The sequence below is a fragment of the Plecotus auritus genome (assembly GCF_963455305.1).
Source record: "Plecotus auritus genome assembly, chromosome: 1".
In the NCBI taxonomy this organism is placed as follows: Eukaryota; Metazoa; Chordata; class Mammalia; order Chiroptera; family Vespertilionidae; genus Plecotus; species Plecotus auritus.
Window position 1 is genome coordinate 107,531,267 of NC_137770.1, and position 24,862 is coordinate 107,556,128.

The following is a 24,862-nucleotide window of genomic DNA, read 5'->3' on the forward strand; positions in this document are numbered from 1 at the left end:
ACCATACACAAGAATAAACTCAAGGTGGATAAAAGACTTAAATGTAATGCATGAAACCATAAAGGTCTGTACATGGTTTAGAGGGAAGGAAGTTTGGAGGGAGGGAGGAAGGGGTAGATATGAGTCATTTGATAGAAGAGGTAAAAGAGGAAAAGTTAAAGCATACTCAGATTCTATATCTGGGTGTTATGAACTGAGGGAATCATAAAATTTTGGAGCTTGAAAGGATACTTAGAGACAATCAATTCCAACCTCTCTATTTTATAAGTAAAATACTGATGCCCATAGAGATAGATACTAGTACCTTAGTAAGACAATAACTCATTAATTATGGGGCTTCACCTATAAATTCTCTGATAGACATCTTAATCTCTACTAAAGCCAGTGATTCCCAACTTTTTTTCTGTCTCTATTTAGTTTTAAACCGTAACACATTCCCCTATGTATTCATTTTCAATTTTGTCACTGACATGTGATCCTTATTTAGGAATCATGCCCCATATGGTGAATGGGTAAAAATATAATCTAAGAAAGTATAGCTCTAAGTATAAATCTGCAGTTCTTTTTAGTTACTAGATATAAAAGAAATTTATCAGGAACATGAGGGCACTGGTTGGGGTATGAGGGAGAACTGGAACACCTTGGGGTATTGGGGGATTAGATGTGTCACTAGTAAAAAAAAAAGCATGCTAATTAAAAGACTACAGATTCACTTATTTCACAATTTTGCCTAGGACCTATTTCCACTAAATAGTACTATTTCTAACTCATTCAGTCATTGAATAAATACTATGCACTAGGCATATTGTATCTGTCCCTTCTTCTTGAACTACTTCTTTTTGGACCAATGCCTCATGTGAAAATTATTTACAATAATTTAAATATTTTAAATAGTTAGACACTATATAAATGAGAATGCTAAATCATTCACCAGCTCCTGGGAATTACTGAAGTGACCACCGTCTTACCCACCTCTGTCAAAATATATATTAAGAATGTGTTTTTTTCACATATAAATTGGAATATAGAGATGCAATCAACAATTAGAAAACCAAAATGAAAAGCTGCTCTGAAGTAAAAAAATTTTCCCAAGTCAAACACATACCTGATTATTGATAGTAGTACTAAGAACTTTAAACCAATCATTAATAACAGTATCATTATCAGACTGAATTAGCAATTCTGTTCCTTGACGGGTTTTCAGCTTTAGAGAAAAGGAAAAAGAAAGAAAAAAAAGGAGAGAGCATGGTTAGTGCTTTCAACCAAATAAATGAATACATTTAATTCAAAATCTAAAAAACCACAAGCAAAAGATTAGATGCCATATAATATATTATGTGATGAGAGGTTTAAGTACTATACAACAATGGAATATCTCTTATTTTAATATAAAATAATATCAGCTGAATTCTTTTTTTAAAAAAAATATATTTTATTGATTTTTTACAGAGAGGAAGGGAGAGGGATAGAGAGTCAGAAACATCGATGGGAGAGAAACATCGATCAGCTGCCTCCTGCACACCTCCTACTGAGGATGTGCCCACAACCAAGGTACATGCCCTTGACCGGAATCGAACCTGGGACCTTTCAGTCCGCAGGCCAACGCTCTATCCACTGAGCCAAACCGGTTAGGGCTCAGCTGAATTCTTTTATAAAATGTAAAGTTTTTCTCACAATAAATTTTCAGTAAAAATCTTAATTTAGGGTCCCAAATTCCATTACACAAATGACATAACACTCGCTGAAATATAATATACTTTATCATTAAAAAATATATTTAAGTATCAAAGCCATACATTTTAATTAGAACTGAGACATAATTCATAAAACCTATAATATTTTTATATAAATCTGAGAAATTTCCCCCCCTCTGGTTAAAAAATAAATGTCGGGAAAAATGTACAAAGAGTTAGACTTTCATTATTTCCAATTTAATAGAAAATATAATGGCTTAATACAAAGATAGCACAGATGATATATGCCATATCCCTTTTGGGCTGAAATATTACTAAATTTACTAAACATTACTAAAGTGTCAAATCATGAACTAACTCAAGTAAGGATACTATTGTATTGTGCTATCTGAAGGCAATAACAATTTATGTATAGTTTCTTTGTTCAAAGTTTCTTACAATTGCTTGAGGTAAAGTAGTTGGAGAAAGCAATCCTATTTTCTGGTTGATAACTTTTTTTTCCCTACAGGAACTTATGGCAATGTTTCCCAAACAACATTCTAAGACATATGCCTCAAGCACAGTTCCTGAAACAATGTTTTAAAAAGGTATTTGACCATTGAATCCTTTTCATTCTGGAATCAGTTATTGGCACTGCAAGGCTAATTCAGAAAATAGTAACTTTCTTCCTTGCATTTTTCTAGAAAGTGGGTCAGGTCAGTCAACTAATACTGAATATTCAGTGTACATAAGAAACACTGTTAGAAGTTCTTAAAGATAAGGAAATAACATAGTTTTTCTGCTTAAAATACAAAAAAACACTTTCATCATGTAGTGGGGAGAATAACTTACAGATGACGACAACCCAAGGAACATTAAAATAAATGCTAATTTTAAAGCATAAACAAAGCAGAAGCATCAATGTTGTGGTAATGTTTCTTATGCAATATAAATAATGTTTGGCATGGGTCAGTACCCAAGGTAAAATAATACAGAGTGAAAATCAAAGAGGCAGGAAAACAGCAACTAATCCAATCTGCCTAGACAACAAGCTAGGAAAGGACTAAACCTTGAAGCTAGAAAGGAAGGTTGGGATCTGAAAGACTGTTTGCAAGGAGATCCTCAAAAATTCTTCCCATCTCTCTATCCATACTCTACAATGTGACTTTTTACTGCTCATCAACTGGTGGACTCTAATTCCCCACAACCCAGAATACTTGGCGGGCCTTTTGACTTGTGTTCACCAACAGAACATATTTGACATATGACTTCTAAATTTAGGCTGCAGAAAGTCTGGCAGCATCCACAAAGCCCCTCTTGGAACCCTGATTCCAACATATAAAGAAGCCTGGTGTAGCCTCCTTGAGAATGAGAGATCTTGTGGAGAAAGAGGCCTAGCAAACAGCTGGCACCAACACCAGACAAGTGAACCATCCAGCCCCAGTCAAGCCACTGGGTGACTGAAGACTCATGAAAGATCAGAAGAATCACTCAGCTCAGTACCAGACAAATTAAGCAATGTGACTCTTCGTAAGCTGCTAAATTGTGGGGTGGTCTGATATGCAGCAATAAATGACGCAGAATCATACATTACTGTGCAGGGGTTTTTAATGACAAAATGGAAAGTATTTTTTAATATTAGATTTCATAGTAAATGAAATCATACCTTTTTTAGTGTTGCTGGGAAAAGGCAAGATTTGTGGAACAAAGGCTTGTAATATATGTGAGATCCTATAATTTATGCAAATAAAGCCCAGATCTTCATACCAGCTGTTTTTCTTAATACAAACAGACTTAATTATACTGAAAGGCCATTTCTGAAGTAACTCAAAAAAAGAAGATCCAATCACTACAGTTAAGAATGTGAATTATACTCAGAAAAAAATTTATTACCTCAAATACATTCTTTTTGCTGGATTTATCCTTGGAAGCCATCTCAATCATCGCCCCCTTAAGGTCCACTGTGAACTCTGGTTTGGACTGATTACTCCCAAACTTCATGTTTAAAAAAAAGAGGAAAAAAAAGCCTTTATGTGATATTCATGTACATGTGTACATTCAAAAAGAATTAAGACCAACTTTATATTATTAACAATAAATCAAACAGGTGATTATCTCAAATTCTTCTCTTTCTCTATTATAAAATAACCATTTCCACTTTAAAACTGAAAAATGTCTGCAAGACATGAATATATAGGTCATAGAAAAGGAAATAAAATGACAACTTCTATCATAAGAAAAATACAAAATAAAGCCACATTAAAATCTTTTTTCATCCAACAGTGTAGCAAAAAGGAAAAGGAAAAAAAAAGGTAAAAAATAAAATACAAACTTTTGAGGAAAAACTGTGTTGGTGAGGCTATAGAGCAGGGGTGGGAATGTCTGGTTTGCAGGCCGTATAAGGCCTATGAAATAATTTGGTATGGCCCTGCCAAGGCATTAGGGGTGAATTAATTAAATGTTTGACCAAATATAGCAGGCTAATTTTTAAGTTGATAATTTTGTATGGCCTGTGAATGATGTCACGAATATCCAAATGGCCCTTGGCAGAAAAATGTTCCCCACCCCCGCTATAGAGTATTAACGACCTTCATATGTAAGTGGGGTATAAATTAGAACAACTCCTAGAGAGGAAAAATTGGTAATTCTATAGGGTGTCCAAAAAAAATGTACACACTTTTTTCTGATTGCTCAATTGATGTTTCTTTCTTTTCAGATTTAATCCATTGAAATTAATAATTATTCAAAGTGTGTATATATTTTTGGGGACACAACCTATATATTTACAAATTTACAAATACATGTATTCTTTGGCTTAGCAATTCCATTTCTTGGCGTTTATCCTAAGCTTAATATGACTACGTAAAACGATGTGTTCAAAAAGGCAAGGCAATATATATATAAAAAATATCTGGCAGATATTAAGTACTTTTCTACCTAATAAATATTCTCTAACTATGATTTGGTGATTTCAAGAGTGATTTCCTTACCAATTATTTGTTGTCAACAACTACCAATAACTTACAAAGTCAGAAAACTCTAAACCCCATGTTCTTTAATTCAGCCTTTGTTAGAAATTATAATTAGAGCCAGATGCTATAAAGCCTTAGCAATTTAATGAGGAACTGTGAAAATAACAGAAAGATAGTTGGCATGGCTGGTCTCAGAAGAAAAAGCACTTAACTAGCTATTATATTTTGTTAACCAGGTAAGAAAAAGATTAGCAATAGCAGAAAATCTATGTTAAATGTAGACTTATACTGTATCTTGCTATCATTAACTTAAATTTTTTGTTTAGTCTGTTAACTAAGAATGTAAAACAGCATTCCTATGTCACTGAAATGTTTGGAGGTTTTAAAATCTTTAAGGACTGATGAACTGTAATCTTAAAGTCAGAAAGATTTGTTACAGGAAATTTCATTTGCTAAAATATTTTCAAGTCAAATTATATTTGCCATTGGAAATAGATATTACCAACCTTGTCATAATTTATTCATTATTCATAATGTCAGTAGTTTCACATTTAATAAATGGTTCAACTTCATCTTTTTCCTTTTATTCCGTTTTTGCAGCTAGCAACGTGGACTTAAATAAGTACTTGTTATAACAAAACAAAATTTAGGATATTATATAGGATTTTTATTAGTGAAATAAAAATAATAATAAGATTTTTAACTATTCTATAAATTCTTGGCCTTCTTACATACAGTTTGTCATTCAAAAGACATTTAATTAACCATAAAGTTACAATGGGCATAGAGAAGTTTCTGAGCAAAAATAATAAATCTCAAAAGTTATTAAAACTTAAGTATACACATTTAACAAAATGATAAAAATCCATTTAATTTATTACATGCTCTGTAGATAGTTTGCTGCATATAAGTTAAGATATAAATAACTAACCAAATAAGATAAAGTAAACAACTATAAATTCAATAACATGGCATCGAATGCTAGAAAGATGCATTCAATATATAGTTGGCAACATCTTGTTTGTTATACTTTCTTTTTCAAAATCCAGTCTCACTTTTCTCTACTGTAATCAATCCCTCCAATGCATTCATAGCAAAGAAAATAAAATTACTGTGGCAAAGGGTATGCAATAACAACACATAACAGTGACAGCTGAGACAGGATCAGATTTTACATATGTGACAGCAGGCCGAAGACTGACAGAATTTTTCTAAGAAAGCAGAGAATGTAAGAGCTCAGAGACTGAGCCCTGATGGCAAAATGACTTGGTGAAAAAGGGAAGAAAATGATGATGTCATAACATGGCACAATGGCAAAACAACACACAAGAGAAAAGCATAATGGAAACAGGTAAGACAAAAACACAATTCTACAAGTAGACACAACAAGCAAAGCTGAACTTCCAAATACTTTTACAAAAGCTCTAATTTTATCTCAGAATATTTCTGATGTTGTTATTACATAAATTCATGTTTTATTTTTAAGATTAGTGATTAATAAAGCATTATACGTTAAACAGGCCTGTGTTAGCTAAAATCACGACAAAGAACTTGAAGGATAATAGAGAAGTCATCTGAGCTTCCTCCTTGTGATCTGCTGGGCAATATCCTCTGGTACCCCTTTCTAAGTCTTCTTAGATGACCCTACCATCTAAGCTGCCTTCCCCTTCCTCTAGGAAAGTAGTTCTCAAATAGAGATGATTTTGACATTTTTAGTTGGCACAACAGGAGGGATAGATGCTACTATCATCTGCTAATCACCTTATAATGCATAGGACAGCCCCCACAACAAAGAATTATCTGTCCCAAAGTGACTATTTTTAGAAATTTGAAATCATGTATAAATAAATTTGAACATGTACCAATATTATGTGAAAATTTTTTAAAATACTCAAGGTATATGATGAATGCTATCTGACAGGGAGCATATGACACACTGTATTATAACTGTGCATGTGTTGATTTTCCCCATTATAATGTAAGCTATGAAGACAGGGACCAAAACCTCAAAATTTAACACAGCCCAGAACATAGCAGGTTTTTATGTCTGTTGAAAAAAATGAGATAAGGAAAAAGCAAGTGTCATTTACATTACTGATATAACAAACCAGTAAATAACTAATATTTTCCAGAAAACTAGTGGAATGTATCTATCCTTATGGAGAAGGAAAATCTCACTGGATTTTTGGATGACACAACAGCTATGCAAAATGTATCTTATACAGTGGAGTTGCATGCCACATATGTACACTTCCATTTACTCAATTTTAGCTATCCATGGAACCAAAAATAAATAAAAAGCATGAATGATTTTTAAGAAACTTAACTTCAAATAGTATGGGTGACTTTACTCATCAATAAGTATATGCAGTGGAGTAAGTATAAAATTTGAATTGACGACTTCCTCAAATAGATCTTGGTTTAGGTTTATGCACTGTGTTGATCTAATTTTTAAAGAACCATACTTCTATAACATAACCCCTTATCATAAACCATTCAAACGCAACTGAAGGAAAAGCCATTTCTTCCAAAATTAAAGGAAAAACTGGCTGTGCTACAGACTGAGTTCTAATATACCATCTTCCAAAGAGATGCACAAGGACAATTTTTATTATAGCTGATTTTTGTCCTTTTAGCTTATATGATAGCATTAGCATCTCATCCTCAGGGAAATCACTGTATAATCAGCATACATTTTACCTACAACAGATCTAACTGGTGACTGAACAGAAAAACAAAAGTAGGATTCTTTTAAATCCTTTTTGAGTAATCATTATTATAGAGTTAATTAAGAAGCATCTTAAATGGCATTCTGTAATAGAAAAATTAGGAAACAATCTAAATGTCCATCCTTAGAAAAAATTATGGAACATCTACATAATGAAATATTATGTAACCCTAAAAAAGATTAAAGGAGATTTTTATGGGCTGAGTGATTTCCAATATATATTGCTGAGAGAAAAAAAGAAGCAAAATATAAAAGCATACATAATGTGATAGCTTTTGTCTACAAAAGAAAGAAAATGTCAGATACATATTGTATTTACTGATTTTTGAGAGCTTGTTTAGAGGTTCTAGTAGGAGAGCGCAGCTACTTGCATACCCTTAACCAAAGACCAGTCCTCTCCTGTGGGGGGAGGGGAAGTGCGTAGCTACTGGAGGAACGAACATGGATAGGTGAGGGAGGAGGGGGACACCACCTAGCCAGCCAGATCAGCCGATTCAACCCTGGCGAACAATGGGGTTAACAGATGTCGCAGCCAGATGTCCCTCACATCCTCTTGGCTGATTTTTGCAAGATAAAACACAGGAGGAATTAACCAATAACTAATATAAATGGCAACAAAAAAGAAACACCCTCCATATTTAATCAATTTTTAATATTTATGAATATTGTATATGCCAAAACACATCATACACATACATACACTTTTTATTTGAATAATCTTACTTGCTTTTACTTAAGCCATTTAAAAATTAGTTTTCAGTCCCTTAGTATGTGTTATATATGGGAAGGAAAAAGCAAGGCTATCTTGAGATTTTTTAAAATTTGTCATCAAATGAAAATGAAAAAAGAACCAAAATAGTGGCATAGGTAAATGTCTGCACTTGCTGCCTCCCACAACAACATCAAAATTGCAACTAAAATACAGAAAACTATCATCCAGAACCGCCGGAAAGCTGGCTGAATGGAAGTACTACAAGTAAAGAGGTAAAGAAGAAAACAATTTGAGACTAGTAGGAGGTGCAGAATGGGCTGGTCTGGCACCCAGCTGTGCTGCTTTTTTAATAGGGAGGGAGATCGCCTCTGTGGAGGCTGCCAATTGGTCTGGAGGTCAATTCCTCCCAGTGATACCAACAGCAATCAAGGCTTAGCTACAACAAGACTGTGCACAGAGCCCACAAAGGGGTGCACCAAGAACGTCTACCTCAGGTGACTGGGGAGGCTGAGCCACTGGGCCCTATAGGACACCTAGCACACAAATCCACCCTATCAACACAGGGAAGCAGCCAAAATGCAGAGACAAAGAAACATGTCACAGATGAAAGAAATGGAGGAAAGCAAACTACAAGATATAGAGTTCAAAACAAGTTACAAGGTTACTCAAGAATCTTCTAGAAACCTCTGAGAAATTTAGTGAGACCCTCAAGGATATGAAAAAGGACCAATTAGAAATTAAGCATACACTGACTGAAATAAAGAATAATATACAGAGATCCAACAGCAGACTAGAGAATCCCAAGAATCAAGTCAAAGATTTCAAATACGAAGAAGCAAAAAACACCCAACTGGAAAAGCAAAAAGCAAAAAGAATCCAAAAATATGAAGATAGTGTAAGGAGCCTCTGGAACAACTTCAAGCTTACCAACATCCGAATTATAGGGGTACCAGAAGAAGAGAGAGGGCAAGATATTGAAAACCTATTTGAAGAAATAATGACAGAAAACTTCCCCAAAATGGTGAAAGAAATAGACTTACAAGTCCAGGAAGCGCAGAGAACCCCAAACAAGAGGAATCCAAAGAGGACCACACCAAGACACATTATAATTAAAATGCCAAGGGCAGAGAGAAACCAAGATGGCGGCATAGGTAAGCACCTAAACTGCTGCCTCGCACAACAATTTCAAAACTACAACTATAAAACAGAACGGACACCATCCAGAACCACAGGGAAGCTGGCTGAGTGAAAATTCTACAACTAGAAGGAAAGAGAAAAGCTCACAGAGAATTGGAGGTACGGCAAAGGGTCTTTGTGCGCGCAGAGGGAAGGGCGGCTGAGAGCCTGGCTGACTTTCTCTAGCGGAAGGGGGAAGAAAGCCCCCGACTGCACTGAAGCCCAGTTCTGACTGCACTGAACCCCAGTCCTGGGCGAAACCCCGTGGACCCAGGCTCATACAGGGGAAGTCTGGACTGTGAGGTAGAGAGAAAGGCACCTGGAGACTCGGAGACACGGGGGAGCCCCGGCAGGCAGGGTTCCGGAGGAGCGCACGCCAGTGTGCACAAAGGCTGCGGAGGTTGCCACAGGCTTTCCCTAGCAGAAGGGAGTCTGAAGCTCCTGACTGCACTGAACCCCAATTCTGACAGCACTGAACCCCAGTTCCAGGCGAGCCCCTGGGGACCCGCGCTCTTACAGGGGGGAATCTGGACTCTCGGGCAGACTCGGGAGCTGGGGAAGGCAGAGGTCTGCAGGTGCGCGCATGCCAGTACGCACAAAGGCTGCGGAGGTTGCCACAGGCTTTCCCTAGTGGAAGGGAATCAGAAGCTCCTGACTGCACTGAACCCCAGTTCCAGGCGAGCCCCTGGGGACCCATGCTCTTGTGGGGGGAATCTGGATTCTCGGGTGGAGACTCAGGAGCTGAGGAAGGCAGAGGTCTGCAGGTGCGCACGCGCACAAGGGCAAGGCTGAATGGAAGCCAAGACTGTCTCCTCTGCCCTGAGACTCCACCCCATCCAAGCTGAGCACAGAGGCTATTGCAATTTGGCAAGTCTAATCCTATAAGGCTGTCTCCAACACCGAACTTCTCCCAGCATAGACACAGCTGATCCTTACAGCCAACTGGCCTGGAAGTCAATTCCTCCCAGTGATACCAACAACAATCAAGACTTAACTACAACAAGGTTGTACACACAGTCCACAAAGGGGTGCACCAAGAGTGTCCACCTCAGGTTAACTGGGGAGGCTGACCCACTGGGCCATATTGGAAACCTAGCACACAAATCTACCCTACTCACTCAGGAAATCAGTGAAAATGTGGCGTCAAAGAAACAGATCACAAACGAAAGAAATGGAGGAAAACAAATGACTGGATATAGAATTCAAAACCACGGTTATAAGGCTTTTCAAGAATATCCTAGAAAAGGCCAATAAATATAACGAGACCCTTGAAGATATGAAAAAGGACCAACTAGAAATTAAACATACACTGACTGAAATAAAAAATATTATACAGAGACCCAACAACAGACCAAAGGAACACAAGAATCAAGTCAAAGAATTGAAATACAAAGAAGCAAAAAACACTCAACCGAAAAAGCAAAAAGAAAAAAAAATCCAAAAAGTTGAAGATAGTGTAAGAAGACTCTGGGACAACTTCAAGCATACCAACATCAGAATTATGGGGGTGCCAGAAGAAGAGAGAGAGCAAGATACTGAAAACCTATTTGAAGAAATAATGACAGAAAACTTCCCCCACCTGGTGAAAGAAATAGACTTACAAGTCCAAGAAGCGCACAGAACCCCAAACAAAAGGAATCCAAAGAGGACCACACCAAGACACATCATAATTAAAATGCCAAGAGCAAAAGACAAAGAGAGAATATTAAAAGCAGCAAAAGAAAAACAGTTAGTTACCTACAAGGGAGTACCCATACGATTGTCAGCTGATTTCTCAACAGAAACTATGCAGGCCAGACGGGAGTGGCAAGAAATTTTCAAAGTGATGAACAGCAAGAACCTACAACCAAGATTACTCTACCCAGCAAAGCTATCATTCAGAATTGAAGGGCAGATAAAGAGCTTCACAGATAAGAAAAAGCTAAAGGAGTTCATCACCACCAAACAGTATTATATGAAATGCTGAAAGGTATTCTTAAAGAAGAGGAAGAAGAAAAAAGTAAAGATAAAAATTATGAACAACAACTACATATCTATCAACAAGTGAACCTAAAAATCAAGTGAATTAAAAACCTGAGGAACAGAATAATCTGGTGAATATAATAGAATCAGGGGCATAGAAAGGGAGTGGACTGATAATTCTCAGGGGAAAAGGGGTATGGGGGGTTCAGGAAGAGACTGGACAAAAATCATACACCCAAGGATGAGGACAGTGGGGGGGAGGTAAGGGCAGAAGGTGGGGTGGGAACTGGGTGGAGGGGAGCTATGGGAGGGAAAAGGAGAAACAATTGTAATAATCTGAATAAAGATTTATTTTTAAAAAATGTTAAAAAAATAAATAAAAATAAACATTCAGTTAAATAAGAAAGAAAAAAAAAGTCATCACAGTATAAAATGGTCACATTTGGCAAATGTACTAACTGATTTCCTTTGAATAAATTTTCCAAAAGCTTATATTGTAAGGAGTATAGTTTTTATCAAAATAAAAACTTTACATCAAAATAGAAAAAATAAAATAAAATGCCAAGGGCAAAAGACAAAGAGAGAATCTTGAAAGCAGCAAGAGAGAAACAGTTAGTTACCTACAAGGGAGTACCCATACAACTGTCAGCTGATTTCTCAACAGAAACTATGCAGGCCAGAAGGGAGTGGCAAGAAATATTCAAAGTGATGAATAGCAAGTATCTACAACCAAGATCACTCTACCCAGCAAAGCTATCATTTAGAATTGAAGGTCAGATAAAGAGCTTCACAGACAAGAAAAAGCTAAAGGAGTTCATCACTGCCAAATCACTATTATATGAAACTAGAAGCCCGATGCATGAAATTCATGCAAGAGTAGGCCTTCCTTCTCCTGGCTACCGGCACCGGCTTCCCTCTGGCACCCGGGACCTGGGCTTCCCTCCGGCTGCCAGCAGGCACCGGGGACCCAGGCTTCCCTCACAGCCTGGCTTTGTCTGGAAGGTTGCCCAGAAGGACGTCCAGTCTAATTAGCATATTACGCTTTTATTAGTATAGATGCTGAAAGGTATTCTTTAAGAAGAGAAAGAAGAAGGAAAAGGTAAAGATAAAAAATATGAACAAAGTGACAACAAATCCATATCTATGAACAAGTGAATCTAAAAATCAAATAAATAAAAAATCTGATGAACAGAATTAACTGCTGAATGGAACAGAATCAGGGGCATGGAAATGGAACAGACTGACGATTCTCAGACGGAAGTGGGTGTTGGGGGTGCGGGAAGAGATTAGACAAAGATCTTATATGCATGTATGCATTACCTATGGACATATGAACACAGACAATAGGGCGGCAAAGGCCTGGGGTGGGGTGGGGTGGGAACCAGGTGGAGGGGAGCTATGGGGGTTAGGAGGAAGAGGGACATCTGTAATAATCTCAACAATAAAAATTAATTAAAAATAAAGTAAAATAAAAAATTAAAAATCACTATATTATCAAGCATTTTATCATATTCCACATCTGTTTAGCTTTTACTGAGACTATAAAACACAGTGTGATTGTACTTTACTTAATTATACCGATATGAAATGATTACTAATATTAATAAAATTTCATGTAAAGGCAAAAATTCAAATAGTGAATCTCCACAGTTAAAAATTCATTAAGAATTCTACAATTTCAATACTGGCTAAATCAGAGAATTTTAAACTATGTTTCTGCAATTGCAATTAATTGTACCTAATGTATATTAAGCATTCAAAAAGTATTAGATATTATGTCACAAATACACTTTTTAGAATTTGTACTACAAATAACTGAGGAGTAATAATAGTAAACACTCAAATATACAAAAAGTTTCAAAATGCTACAAGTAATGGTGACATTTCTTTCTCTTCTAAAAGCTGGCTGACATTATATAAGGACGTGGACACCTGAATCACTGACTAGTATCTAGGGGTCAGTTCAAGGTGGAGCTTGGCACATTACTACTTATTTTCTGACTAAATACTTGAAATAGCAGAGTCACAAATAGAGGAGAGCTTTAACATCCTGAACATGAATCAAGAAATGTATTTGTTCTATCATGCCTAAATAGTAAGCCCACCTTTCAGTTCAATGGATAAAACAGAATTTGTTGATTTTAAGACATCATCTATATACTGCAGTGTCTTCACCACCCAAAGTCAAGTCTCCTTCTGTCACCATACATTTGGCCCCCTTTATCCTCTTCCACCTCCCCCCACCTCCCTTTCCCTCTGATAACCATCAAACTGCTGTCTGGGTCTATGAGTTTTTGTTTATTTGTCTAATTTGTTTGTTTGTTGCTTTCTGTTTTATATCCACCATGTGAATGAAATCATATGGTTCCTGACTTTTTCCATCAGACTTATTTCACTTACCATGATATTTTCAAGGTGTATCCATGTTGTTCGCAAATGGCAGTATTTAATCTTTTTTATTTACTTTTTTTTTCACATTAGCCATAGCTAGAAGGACCATGGAATACTTCATGAACTTCAGGTACAATACTATCAACATATTTTGAATGTATAAAGCCCCCAAAGAGAAGAAATACCTACCCAACTTGTGCTACTTCCTTGAGTTTTGGTAAAGAGTAAAGATGAACCCTGCAACACGGCCCAAGAAGACAACCAATTCTTTCTGTAATTATAAAGATGACCAATCAAAGTTCAATTCCCTAGTTTTTACAACCAAACTTTAAAAATGAAACACTATTTAGTGGTTATCAATGTTGTTCAAATTTACAGTCATTATTGACACTCTAATTGTTTTTATTAGGGATATAAAGCTAATGAAAATTACAATCATTTCATTATCCCAACCTGACCATAAAAGCCCCAAAATAAATGAAGTTAGAGATATAGTTCGTCAGAATAAGTATATACCTAATTATGCTTACAGGGTACTTTTCCAGGACTCTGAATATAGAAATATATAAAGGAAAACTCATTTATTCTCATTCAATCCGTACTTCAGAGGTAACCAATGTTTACCTTATAAGGGAATTCAATCACTGGCAGGCTAAAGTAAAATGTTAAATATGTCTACTACAGAAATTTATTAAAACTTACCTTACAGCCAAACATGTGGCCAGTTTTGTGGAAACGCTACAGGCACTCAAAAAAAGGTTTATTCTCCATTTTCAGAGTGTAGAATTTAATATCTATCAATCAGACCTACATTATTATTTCATTTCCTTTTATATCTACTTAAACTTCAAGGGTTAAGAAAAGGGAAATAAAGTTCACTACTACTTAGTCAACTAATATTTGACAACAATACTTAATGGAAAAAGGTAATTTTCAATAAATGATGCTGGGATACTTGAATATTCACACTTAAAAGAATGAAGCTAAATCCGTAACTTACACTACTCACAAAAATTCACTCAAAATAGATGAAAGACCTAAATATAGGAACTAAAACCATAAACCTTCTAGACAAAAACATAGAATAAAGCTCCCTGACTTGAGTCTTGGTAATAATTTTTAAAAATATGACATTTAAAGCACAAGCAACAAAATAAAAAAGTGGGACTACATCGAACTAAAAAGCTCTGCATAGTGAAAGAAACTATTAACAAAGTGAAAGACAACCTACAGAATGGGGAAAAAGTTTACAAACCAGATACCTGATAATGGGTTAATATCCAAAATGTATAAAGAACTCACATAACAGCAAAAGCCCATATAACCCAATGGGAAAAAAAAAAAATGGGTAAAAGACCTGAATAGACATTTCTTCAAAGAAGATATACTAAAAGCTAATAGGCACATGAAAAGATGCTCAACTAGTCATTAGGAAAATTGCAAATTAAAACCACAATGCGTTATCACCTCAGACCTGTTAAATGGCCATCATCAAAAAGACAAGAAGTAACAAATGATGTGGAGAAAAAGAAGCCTTGTGCACTGCTGGTGGGATTGTAAATTGGCGCAGCCACTATGCAAAACAGTATGGAGGTTCCTCAAAAAATTAAATATAGAATTACTTTATGACCCAGCAATTCCACTTCTGGGCATATATCCAAAAGAAACAAAAGCACTAACTCGAAAAGATATTTGCTCCTTCATGTTCATAGCAGCATAATTTACAATGGCCCAGACAAGATAACAACCTAAGTGTTCTCTGATGGATGAATGAATAAAGAAGTTGTGGTATATATACATATAATGGCATATTATTCAACCATAAAAAAGAAAAGGAAATCCTGTCATCTGTGACAATATGGATGGACCTTGAAGGCATTATGCTAAGTGAAATAAGTCAAACAGAGAAAGACAAATACTATATAATCTCACTTATGTGTGGAATTTTAAAAACAAAACAAAACCTCATAGAAAAAGAGGCAGAAGGTAGGGGGAGGAAGGTGGTCAAAGATACAAACTCACAGTAATAATATAAGTAAGCACTAGGCATAAAATGTACAACATGATAACTATGAGTAAATCTTACTATTTCTCATCATTGAGAGAAAATATTTTCCCTTTTTCTTTTCTGTTTATTGTATCTATATGAGAAGATGGATGTTAGCTGAACCTATTATGGTAAACATTTCACAATATATGTAAACCAAACCATCTTGCTGTATGCCTTAAACTTAATACAGTGATGTATGGCAATTATTTCTCAATAAAACAGGGGGGAGAAGACAAATACTTTAAATTTCAAAAAAAGTTTAGGGGAGATGGAGGATATCTGTAATGGTGTCAACCATAAAAAAATTAGGAAAAAAAGTTTACTACATCTAAGTTTCTATCTATTTATCTTTTTATTTCCTGTTCTTTTTGCCTATGGATCTGAATGCATTTGGTGAATGGCTGTTCTTAATGATTAAGATTCATAGTGGATTTATTCACAGTGCTTTATCATTTGAAAGTATTAATCTTTGTGATGCTTCATGCTTTTAGCCTGAATTGAACTCATCTGGTATTAAGATCCTTATTCCTCATCTTTGCATATCTTTGAAAAGCCTTTTTTTTTTTTTTACTTTTGTGAATCATTTTTAGATGTCTCTTTTATATATAATGTTTAGTTGAGTTTTAATCTGTGCTTCAGCCAGAGCACCTTCTACTTTCAATAAATGAGTATAGTTGATTTACATTTGTTGAAATTGTGATATGATAGATATGTTTGGTGCTTGTTCTGTCATCATTTTATTTTTACTTTATTTTACTATTTTGTATGGATGTCTTAAAATATTTTGTAATAATTTATTTTTATTTATAATTTTTTAATGTTCAATCTCTGTTCTTAGATAATATCTACTGATTCCCTACTTTGAAAAATAGTAAAATATATTTCCACTTCAAATAAACTATATTTAAATAAAAATACTATAGAAGTAATAAATATATATGAGAACAAATACTGAAATTTTAGCACAATTAACAATAGTTGCGCCGAAACCGGTTTGGCTCAGTGGATAGAGCGTCGGCCTGCGGACTGAAGGGTCCCGGGTTCGATTCCGGTCAAGGGCGTGTACCTTGGTTGCAGGCACATCCCCAGTGGGGGGTGTGCAGGAGGCAGCTGATCGATGTTTCTCTCTCATCGATGTTTCTGGCTCTCTATCCCTCTCCCTTCCTCTCTGTAAGAAATCAATAAAATATATTTAAAAAAAAAAAAACAATAGTTGCTTCAAGGACTAAAGCACTTCTGTGAATGAGTTGCAAGCAGAATTAATCATTTTTTTTTTTCATGGTACCCAATTTTTGCCAGGAAAAAAACCCCAAAAACGACTGATGTGGACACTCTGGTTATTTAGACTTGATTATCTGGCAAGTAAACATTACCTCAAAAATAAATGAAGATCTGAAAAATAAATCTTTCATTTCAAAGACAATAAATAATAGTGTTTATTGACTTGTTAGATGTACAAAGGTAGATTCAGGAAAAAAAAAGTAGCACTCAAGATCTAATTGTGAGCATTCACTGGATACTGGAGTGTCACAAAGAATTTCAGAAAAAGGTTAGTCTATGTTTTGTAGACTACAGTAAAGTCTTTGTGACCATCATGAAAAGCTCTGGGTTGCTCTGAAAGCAACTGGCATGCCTCAGCACTTGACTGTCCTAATGTGTAACCTGTACTATGGACAGGAAGTTGCTGTCACAGAATATGGAGACAGAATGGTTTCCTATGGCAAAGGTGTCAGACCAGGGAGCATTTCATTTCCCTATTTGTTTAATTTGTACATACAACATATCATACAAAGAACTGGACTAGATTCAGAGGAAGGAGTGAAAATTGGTGAAAGAAATATCAATGACTTAAGATATCAGTAACTTAAGATATGCAGATGACACCATATTACTTGTGGAAGGTAGCAATGACTTGAAACTTCTGATGAAAAGAAGAAAATGCCAAAGCAGGACTGCATTTGAACATTAAAAAGACAAAAATCATGACTACAGAAGAAATATACACCTTTAACCTAGACAATGAAGATATTGATATTGTTAAAGATTTTGCTTACCTTGGTTCAGTCATCAATTCCAATGGAGACTGCAGCCAAGAAATGAAAAGAAGGCTGAGACTTGGAAGGGCAGCAAATGAAGAATTATGAAAGATCACGAAGAGCAAGGATGTGTCATTAGAGACCAAGATTAAGGTCATCCACACCCTCATATTTCCAAATACTATGTACTGATGTGAAAGTGGAACAGTGAAGAAGGCTGAGAGGAAAAAAGTGATTCACTTGAAACATGGTGTTGAAGAAGAGCTCTAAGCATACCCTGGACCACCAGAAAGATGAACAAGTGGATCCTAGAGCAAATTAAGCCTCAGACATTGCTGGAGGCAAAAATCGCAAAACTAAAACTGTCCTACTTCAAGCACACCATGAGAAGACAGGGTCCTTTGGAAAAGACAAAAATGCTGGAAAAAATAGAAGACCACAGGTAAGGGAAGACAAAATATGAAATGGACTGACTCCATAAAAGCCATAGGCATGAGTATACAGGAGCTGAACAAGGCTGTAGAGAACAGGACATGATGACTATCACTCATTCATCCTTGGTGGCTAGGAGTCGGAGCTGACTCAATGGCACATAACACACATTTGTTGACAATAAAAAACTAAAGTTTCAAAAAGAAAGATTTTGGAAAACTTGGCATATCTGCTTCTATGAAGTTGTCAATTTTCCATTACTTAGTGACTATTATGATTTGTGATTCTTTAATATAATAAAATAAAGTGTCAACATTTGAAATCAGTAAACTTAAACAAGTATTTTCCAAATGACCGACAAGACGCTACAAAATTATGCACAGGTAAAGATTCATTCAAAATGCAACACAGACCCATGGATTTTCATGTAATTAAGTATGAGAAGTTCACTGATGATTTTTCAGTATTCAATGAAACTAACCTTTGTGGAGTTTCAGTGCAAGAGAAATAATATGCACAATAATCTGAAAAGGCTATTAAAATATTTTTCCCTTTTTCAACTTTATCTGTGTAAAGAAAGATTTTCTTCATATACTTCAACCAAAATAATATGTCACAGCTAACTGACTACAAGCAGAGATGAAAATCTAGCTATTTTCCATTAAGCCAGATATTAAAGATTTGTAAAAATGTATAACAATGTAATGCTTCTCATGGAAATTTTCTATGTATTGGAAAATACAGGGGGTTTTCTTCATAAAAATGTTCTCCATGTTAACATGTAACAGGTTATTAGCTTTAAAAGTTAATAAATATTCTTAAATTGTGTTTTAATTCCTCACAGTAAGTAACAATAAACTATAAGAATGTAAGTTCTTTGCAGTAATTAATGATTTTTAAGAGTTTAAAAGGTTCCTCAGATCAAAATATATGAGGACCACTAATATATTGGAAATGCAAAGACTATTTTGTTCAACTCTATGTAAATTTGATAGGAAAATGGATGATATTCTTAGGAAAATATAAATCAACAAAAGTATTCCCCAAAAAAGTAGAAAACCTATAAGACTATCACAGTTAAAACAACAATAAAAACCAAGTGGCCAAATAATTATTTTTACTAAATACAGTCAAAAGAGAGAAAGAGAAAAATAGAGACCAAATTTACAAGTGATTTGTACTGAAGAACAGTTTAAAGAACAGATAGTTGCAGTATTTGTAACACTATTTTCAAGCACTAAAAACTTCCAAGTACTAATATTGGACAAAGACAGTTCAATATAAGCATAGATTTGATTGCTCATCCACATAGATTTGAAAATTCAACTACATGTAGATTTTAAATGCTTTCTTAAACAACAGACTGATCTCATTTGGATTATAAAATCATAACATTTTACAAATTTTTAAAAACTGGAGAAAATGCAACTTGGCTTACAAAGACATCAACCAAACAAGCCAACAACTCAATAGAAAAACAAGGGTAGGAACTGACAATTCAACAACAAAAATACAAATGACTTATGACACTCTATCCCACACACACAAAGACAAATAAAAAATACCATTTTCTCTCTAATTTCTATTAGCAAAGATCAAAGAATTTGACAACATATTAAACTGCAAAGGTGTGGAGAAATCCACTGCTACTGAGAAGTATGGACTAATTCAATGCTTTAGAGAATAATTTGGAACACTATGAAGATGACCATTGAATATGGCCTAGCAATTCCACTTTTATAAAATTTATTCTACAGGCCTACTTATATACTTACAAAATAAACTATGCAAGATACTAGGTATAATTTTGTTTGTAATAGCAAAAAAATGTAAACATCCTAAATGCCTACCAATAGATAGGCATATTTACATACTTGCAAATAACAAATAGTTAAATGAACTGTGATACAATATGTAACTATGCAGCAGTCACAAACAATGTGGCAGCTCTGCATGCAATAAAATGAAATCATATCCAAGATAAACTGTCAAAAGATTGTATTTAAAAATTAATCTATGCACATACAAATATATATATTCTATCTCTGAAGAGAATACTACATTTCATTAGATTTAGCTGGTTGCCTCTAGGGAGAGAAACTGATGGCTGGGTGACTGACTTTTGATTAAATATTGTGCATGCCTTTGATTTCTGTCATGTGCATTTATTACTTATTAAAAAATTTTTAATAAAGCTAATCCTTGCTCAGAATCCTCTGCCTTTTCACCTCTAATTTAATTTCACCTTAATATGTTAAGACAAAGAAAAAATTTCATACATTTCATGACAATAATACATACATTATATTAGAAAATATATTATTTGAAATTCTTATAGACTTTTTAAACATTTCTACTAGAATATAATTAAATTCATAGGTTTTCTTTATTTCAATCAGATGAAACATATCAGAACATTTATGATTTATGTACTTACCGAACCTTTTTTCCATTTTCAGTAATTTTTGTTACATTTAATAATCCATATTTTTCTTGACCCTATGGAACAGAGTAATACTGCGTATATATATATGTATATATATATATCATTCATATAGACAATGAAGTCCAAACCTTTACATATGACTAGATCAAAATGATCTGATACTCTTAAAAATTAGCTTAAAAGAAAAGATTAGTTTGTATGTATTGTGTTTAGTTCTTTTTAACACCTTGCTGACCAGTCACAAGTATACTCGTGTTTCCGTGTCCAAACATTGTTGACCGGTCATAAGTTAATTCATGTCTTCTTCTCAGCTCATCAGTATTTTCAGAGATGTGACAAACAATATATCTAATTCTTTAAAATACATCTAATTCTTTTTTTAAAACCACATTGCAGCAGAGAAGACCACTTGAGCAAATTATGTGCAGATACTTTATCTGACTGATTTTGGTAGTCAGCTGAAAGATAGTACTTTGTCAGAAGATAGTAATGAGTCTGACATTAGACCATCATGAAGGCAAGAGAGAAATGTGATAGTATCTGATAGTGAAAGTGATTCTGAAGAAGAATGAGCAGAAAAAGACATTTTACCAGCTCTGGAGAATTTTATAAATATTTCAGATGTAACTGTTCAATCTGAAGACCCACAAAGTATAAGTAAGCTTTTTTTTTTTAATTGTTTGTTGCTGTTAATCCTCACCCAAGGATATTTTTCTACTGAATTTTAGAGAGAGCGGGAGGGAGGGAGAAAGACAGAGAGAGAGAAACATCAATATAATAGAGACACATCAATTGGTTGCCTCCCACACATGCCCCCACCAGGGTCAGGGATCGAGCCTGAAACCGAGGTACATGCCTTTGACTGGAATCAAACCCAGGACCCTGTAGCCGACCGGCCAACACTATCCACTGAACCAAAGTGGTTAGGTCCCCATTTATTTGTTGATTTCATTACTTCTCAAATCAATTTATACCATCAACAAATGGAAAAATACCACAAAACCTCTGCTAAACCTTTACCATAGACAGATGTTTTTTATGTTGATAGATATAAAGAAGTTTCTTGGTTTAATTATATTGATGGGACTAACGAAGAAGCCAGAATAAAAAAATTCCTGGTCAACCAATCCGTTACTTGAATCACCCATATTTCTTTTTTTCAGAAATATTCTGTGTTCTTTTTATTTTTATTTTGAATTAATTTCAGAGAGGAAGGGAGAGGGAGAGAGAGTTAGAAATGTCAATGATGAGAGAGAATCATGATCGGCTGCCTCCTGCACACCCCCTACTGGGTATCAAGCCCGCAACCCGGGCATGTGCCCTTGACCGGAATCAAACCTGTGACCCTTCAGTCCGCAGGCCGACACTCTATCCACTGAGCCAAACCGGTTAGGGCGAATCACCCATATTTCTGAAAACTATGACTGGAAAGAGGTTCAAGCAAATACTTACATTCTGTCATCTGAACAACAATTCACAAACAACATGTAACACAGACCGTCTTTACAAACCTCTTTTGGATCGCTTTTTTTAGAAATTTAAATCTTTATATATACCAAAACAGCAGTTAGCACTCGAAACAATGATTCCATGGAGAGGACACATCAGATTCAAGACATATAATCCAGCAAAAATAATAAAATATGGAACTTTAGTAAGGAAGCTTTGTGAAAGTAAAGAGTGGCTATATTTGTAACTTCAAGATATATAACACAGAGGGTGGGTGGATGGGAAGAGATCAACCAAAGAACTTGTAAGTATATACATAACCCATGGACACTGATAATAGGGTGGTAAAGGCCTGGCGGGGCGGGGGGTGGGCAGGCTAGAAGAGGTCAATGGGGGAAACTAGGAGACATACATAATACTTTCAACAATAAAGTGTTTTTAAAAACATATATAATATAGGAAAAGGCAAAAAGTTACAACAGACTATATTATCCATCTTATAGCCTTTTCTTGGTTCCTGGCATCATATTTACCAAGGTAATTACTACAATAGCATATCTACAGCTGAACTATTACTGAAGAACAAAACACTGGTCTGTGGAACAATAAGGGAAACCGTGGGTTGCCAAAACTACTAAAAGAAAAGCAGCCAGCCACACGGGCAAGTTCTGCCTCGAAACAGCTGGTCCAGCAAGGTGTTAAGAATATAACTTCTTAATACATCTATAAGGTTATTTTCAGTAATTCTATAATTTAAAACTTCTTCTTCTCAAGTCATAGAAGCCCCATAAAGTATTTTGCTATCAAATTAGATTTCCATATAAATGCTACAAGTCAGCACTGGAAAAATTATTTGTGATTTGCTGTTCAAAGAAAGTGACACAATGTTATGATAAAATACCAAAAAATGAATTATTCTGCTGCTACTTTACAACAATATACTAGTAGTCTGAAAATTATTTGATACTAATCCACTTTGTCAAAATGTAAAAATATCTAGGTAGAACAAATGCAGTGACTGTATTTAATGAACTATTCAAAAGTAATGGCACTATGCATAAAATTGGCTTTAATGTGGCATAAAAAATTCAGTATGTGCTTCATTAAACATATTATCAGATGGTAAAGTGGGCCCTGGATAAACTAGATATATTAGTCAGTTGATGTAAAAAATAGCGACACAGCTTAAATCACCAAACCCTATGAAAGTAAAAGTCACTATGCTCAAGTTAAATGTTATTGTAAAATTATTTCAGGTGGAACTAAAGAGCACTTCCTCATTGCTTTAGCTTCAGATATTAAAATGAATTTAATCAAAATGAATTGGTGCCTATGGTAATCATCAGTATTAGGAAGCACTGTATGTACATGACAGAGCAGTCAATTTTATTTTAGCTGAAACATATACACACATATAAAAAATATTCCTAATTCAAAATTTATTTTTATTTAACTGACACCTTAGCTATTTTCTCCATGTACTTTAATTACAAAAAAATAGATATTTCTTGTATGAGAGATAAACACAATATAAAATATTTTCTCAATAATATCTAAAAGGTAATGTTGAAAGTTTTGCTTGGTCTGATAAAAACTCACATCTATAAACAAAGGTGACATATTGTTGCTGCTGACCCACTTTTTTTTGTATACTGGGAATTTTAGAAACACTCATGAAGTTTTACTATAATTTTTTTCATAAAGCATATGTTAGATTGCCTTAGATATGCAAGTCTGATACTCTTCATAAAAGCTCTTTGTTGTGTCTCAACAAAAACATCAACTACACAGTTATAAGTGTGCACAGGATGTTCAGTAAGAACATTCCTCAAAAGTTACTATCAGAAGTAGAGAGAAAAAAATAATTTCAATGGTACAGGAACTAAGTAACACCATTAATCTGAGAGGATGGGTACTGGTTATGTGAGCACAGGAACTGGAAGGATAGAGATAGGAATCAAGCCTATAAAAAAAATGCCAAAATTGAAACTGTGCAGGGCAACAACCCAGAGGCAGAAAGGAAATACAGGTATCAAAACACAGAGGAATAGCCATAATGACAACAGCCTATGCCTGAGGATGAGAAAGACACTCTAAATCAGGGATTCTTACCTAATCAATGGATGGATTAAAACTGGCACAAAATTTGTGCATGTATATGCATCATTCAACAAAAAGGTCTAAAACTTTCACAAAATTCTCACAGGGATCAAGACCCAATTACTAACGCTCTAAATATTAAGCACTCTAACTTGAATATAAAATAAGAACAAAATCTGCCATATCAAAAATGTGCAAATACAAAAACAATTACCATTCAATGTGATTAAGTGCTGTGAGAAAGCTGTAACTAAATCAACCAGGGAGAGAAAGAAGGCTTCCTGGAGGCTGATACTTGAGCTAAGGAATAACAGTTAGCTAGATGGAAACAGGAGATGAAAAAAACAGACAGTACAAAGGCACAGAAGCTAGAGAGAACATAACCTGTGAGGGCCTTTAAGTGTTCTCAGAGTATTGGATGAGGTGAAGTAGCAAGTAATAGGCAGAGGAAAGAATGAACTAAGAAAGGGTGGCAGACTGGGATCCAACTACAAAAGTAACCTAATAATTTCCATAAGAAATGTTGAAGGCCTGAGCTAGGGCAGTGACAGAGAGTGAAGAGGGTCCAAATTTGAGAGAGATTCAGAAAACAGAATGTGAGGGTGAGAGGGAAGATGTGAGGGAAACTCCCAAGCTTGAGCAATGGGTAGATGTGGCATCTCAGCTTCAATGACACTTTTTTTAAGAGAAGCTTTCCCTGACCACTCCTCCACCCCTCCCATTATTTACTACTGC

The 24,862-nt window shown here is 35.0% G+C and overlaps 1 protein-coding gene across 6 annotated transcripts in view; it reads right to left on the reverse strand.

The window, feature by feature from the left end:
- Positions 1 to 24,862, reverse strand: part of ARHGAP12 (Rho GTPase activating protein 12) — a 189,685-nt gene that overhangs the window by 13,911 nt on the left and 150,912 nt on the right. For all 6 annotated transcript variants that reach the window (XM_080657364.1, XM_080657363.1, XM_080657366.1 and 3 more), the window contains 4 exons: positions 20,570 to 20,631; positions 13,804 to 13,885; positions 3,567 to 3,668; positions 1,106 to 1,204 (listed from right to left, as the gene is read on the reverse strand). In XM_080657364.1, coding sequence (XP_080513490.1) covers positions 1,106 to 1,204; positions 3,567 to 3,668; positions 13,804 to 13,885; positions 20,570 to 20,631 — 345 coding nt within the window. The remainder of the gene's footprint in view (positions 1 to 1,105; positions 1,205 to 3,566; positions 3,669 to 13,803; positions 13,886 to 20,569; positions 20,632 to 24,862) is intronic.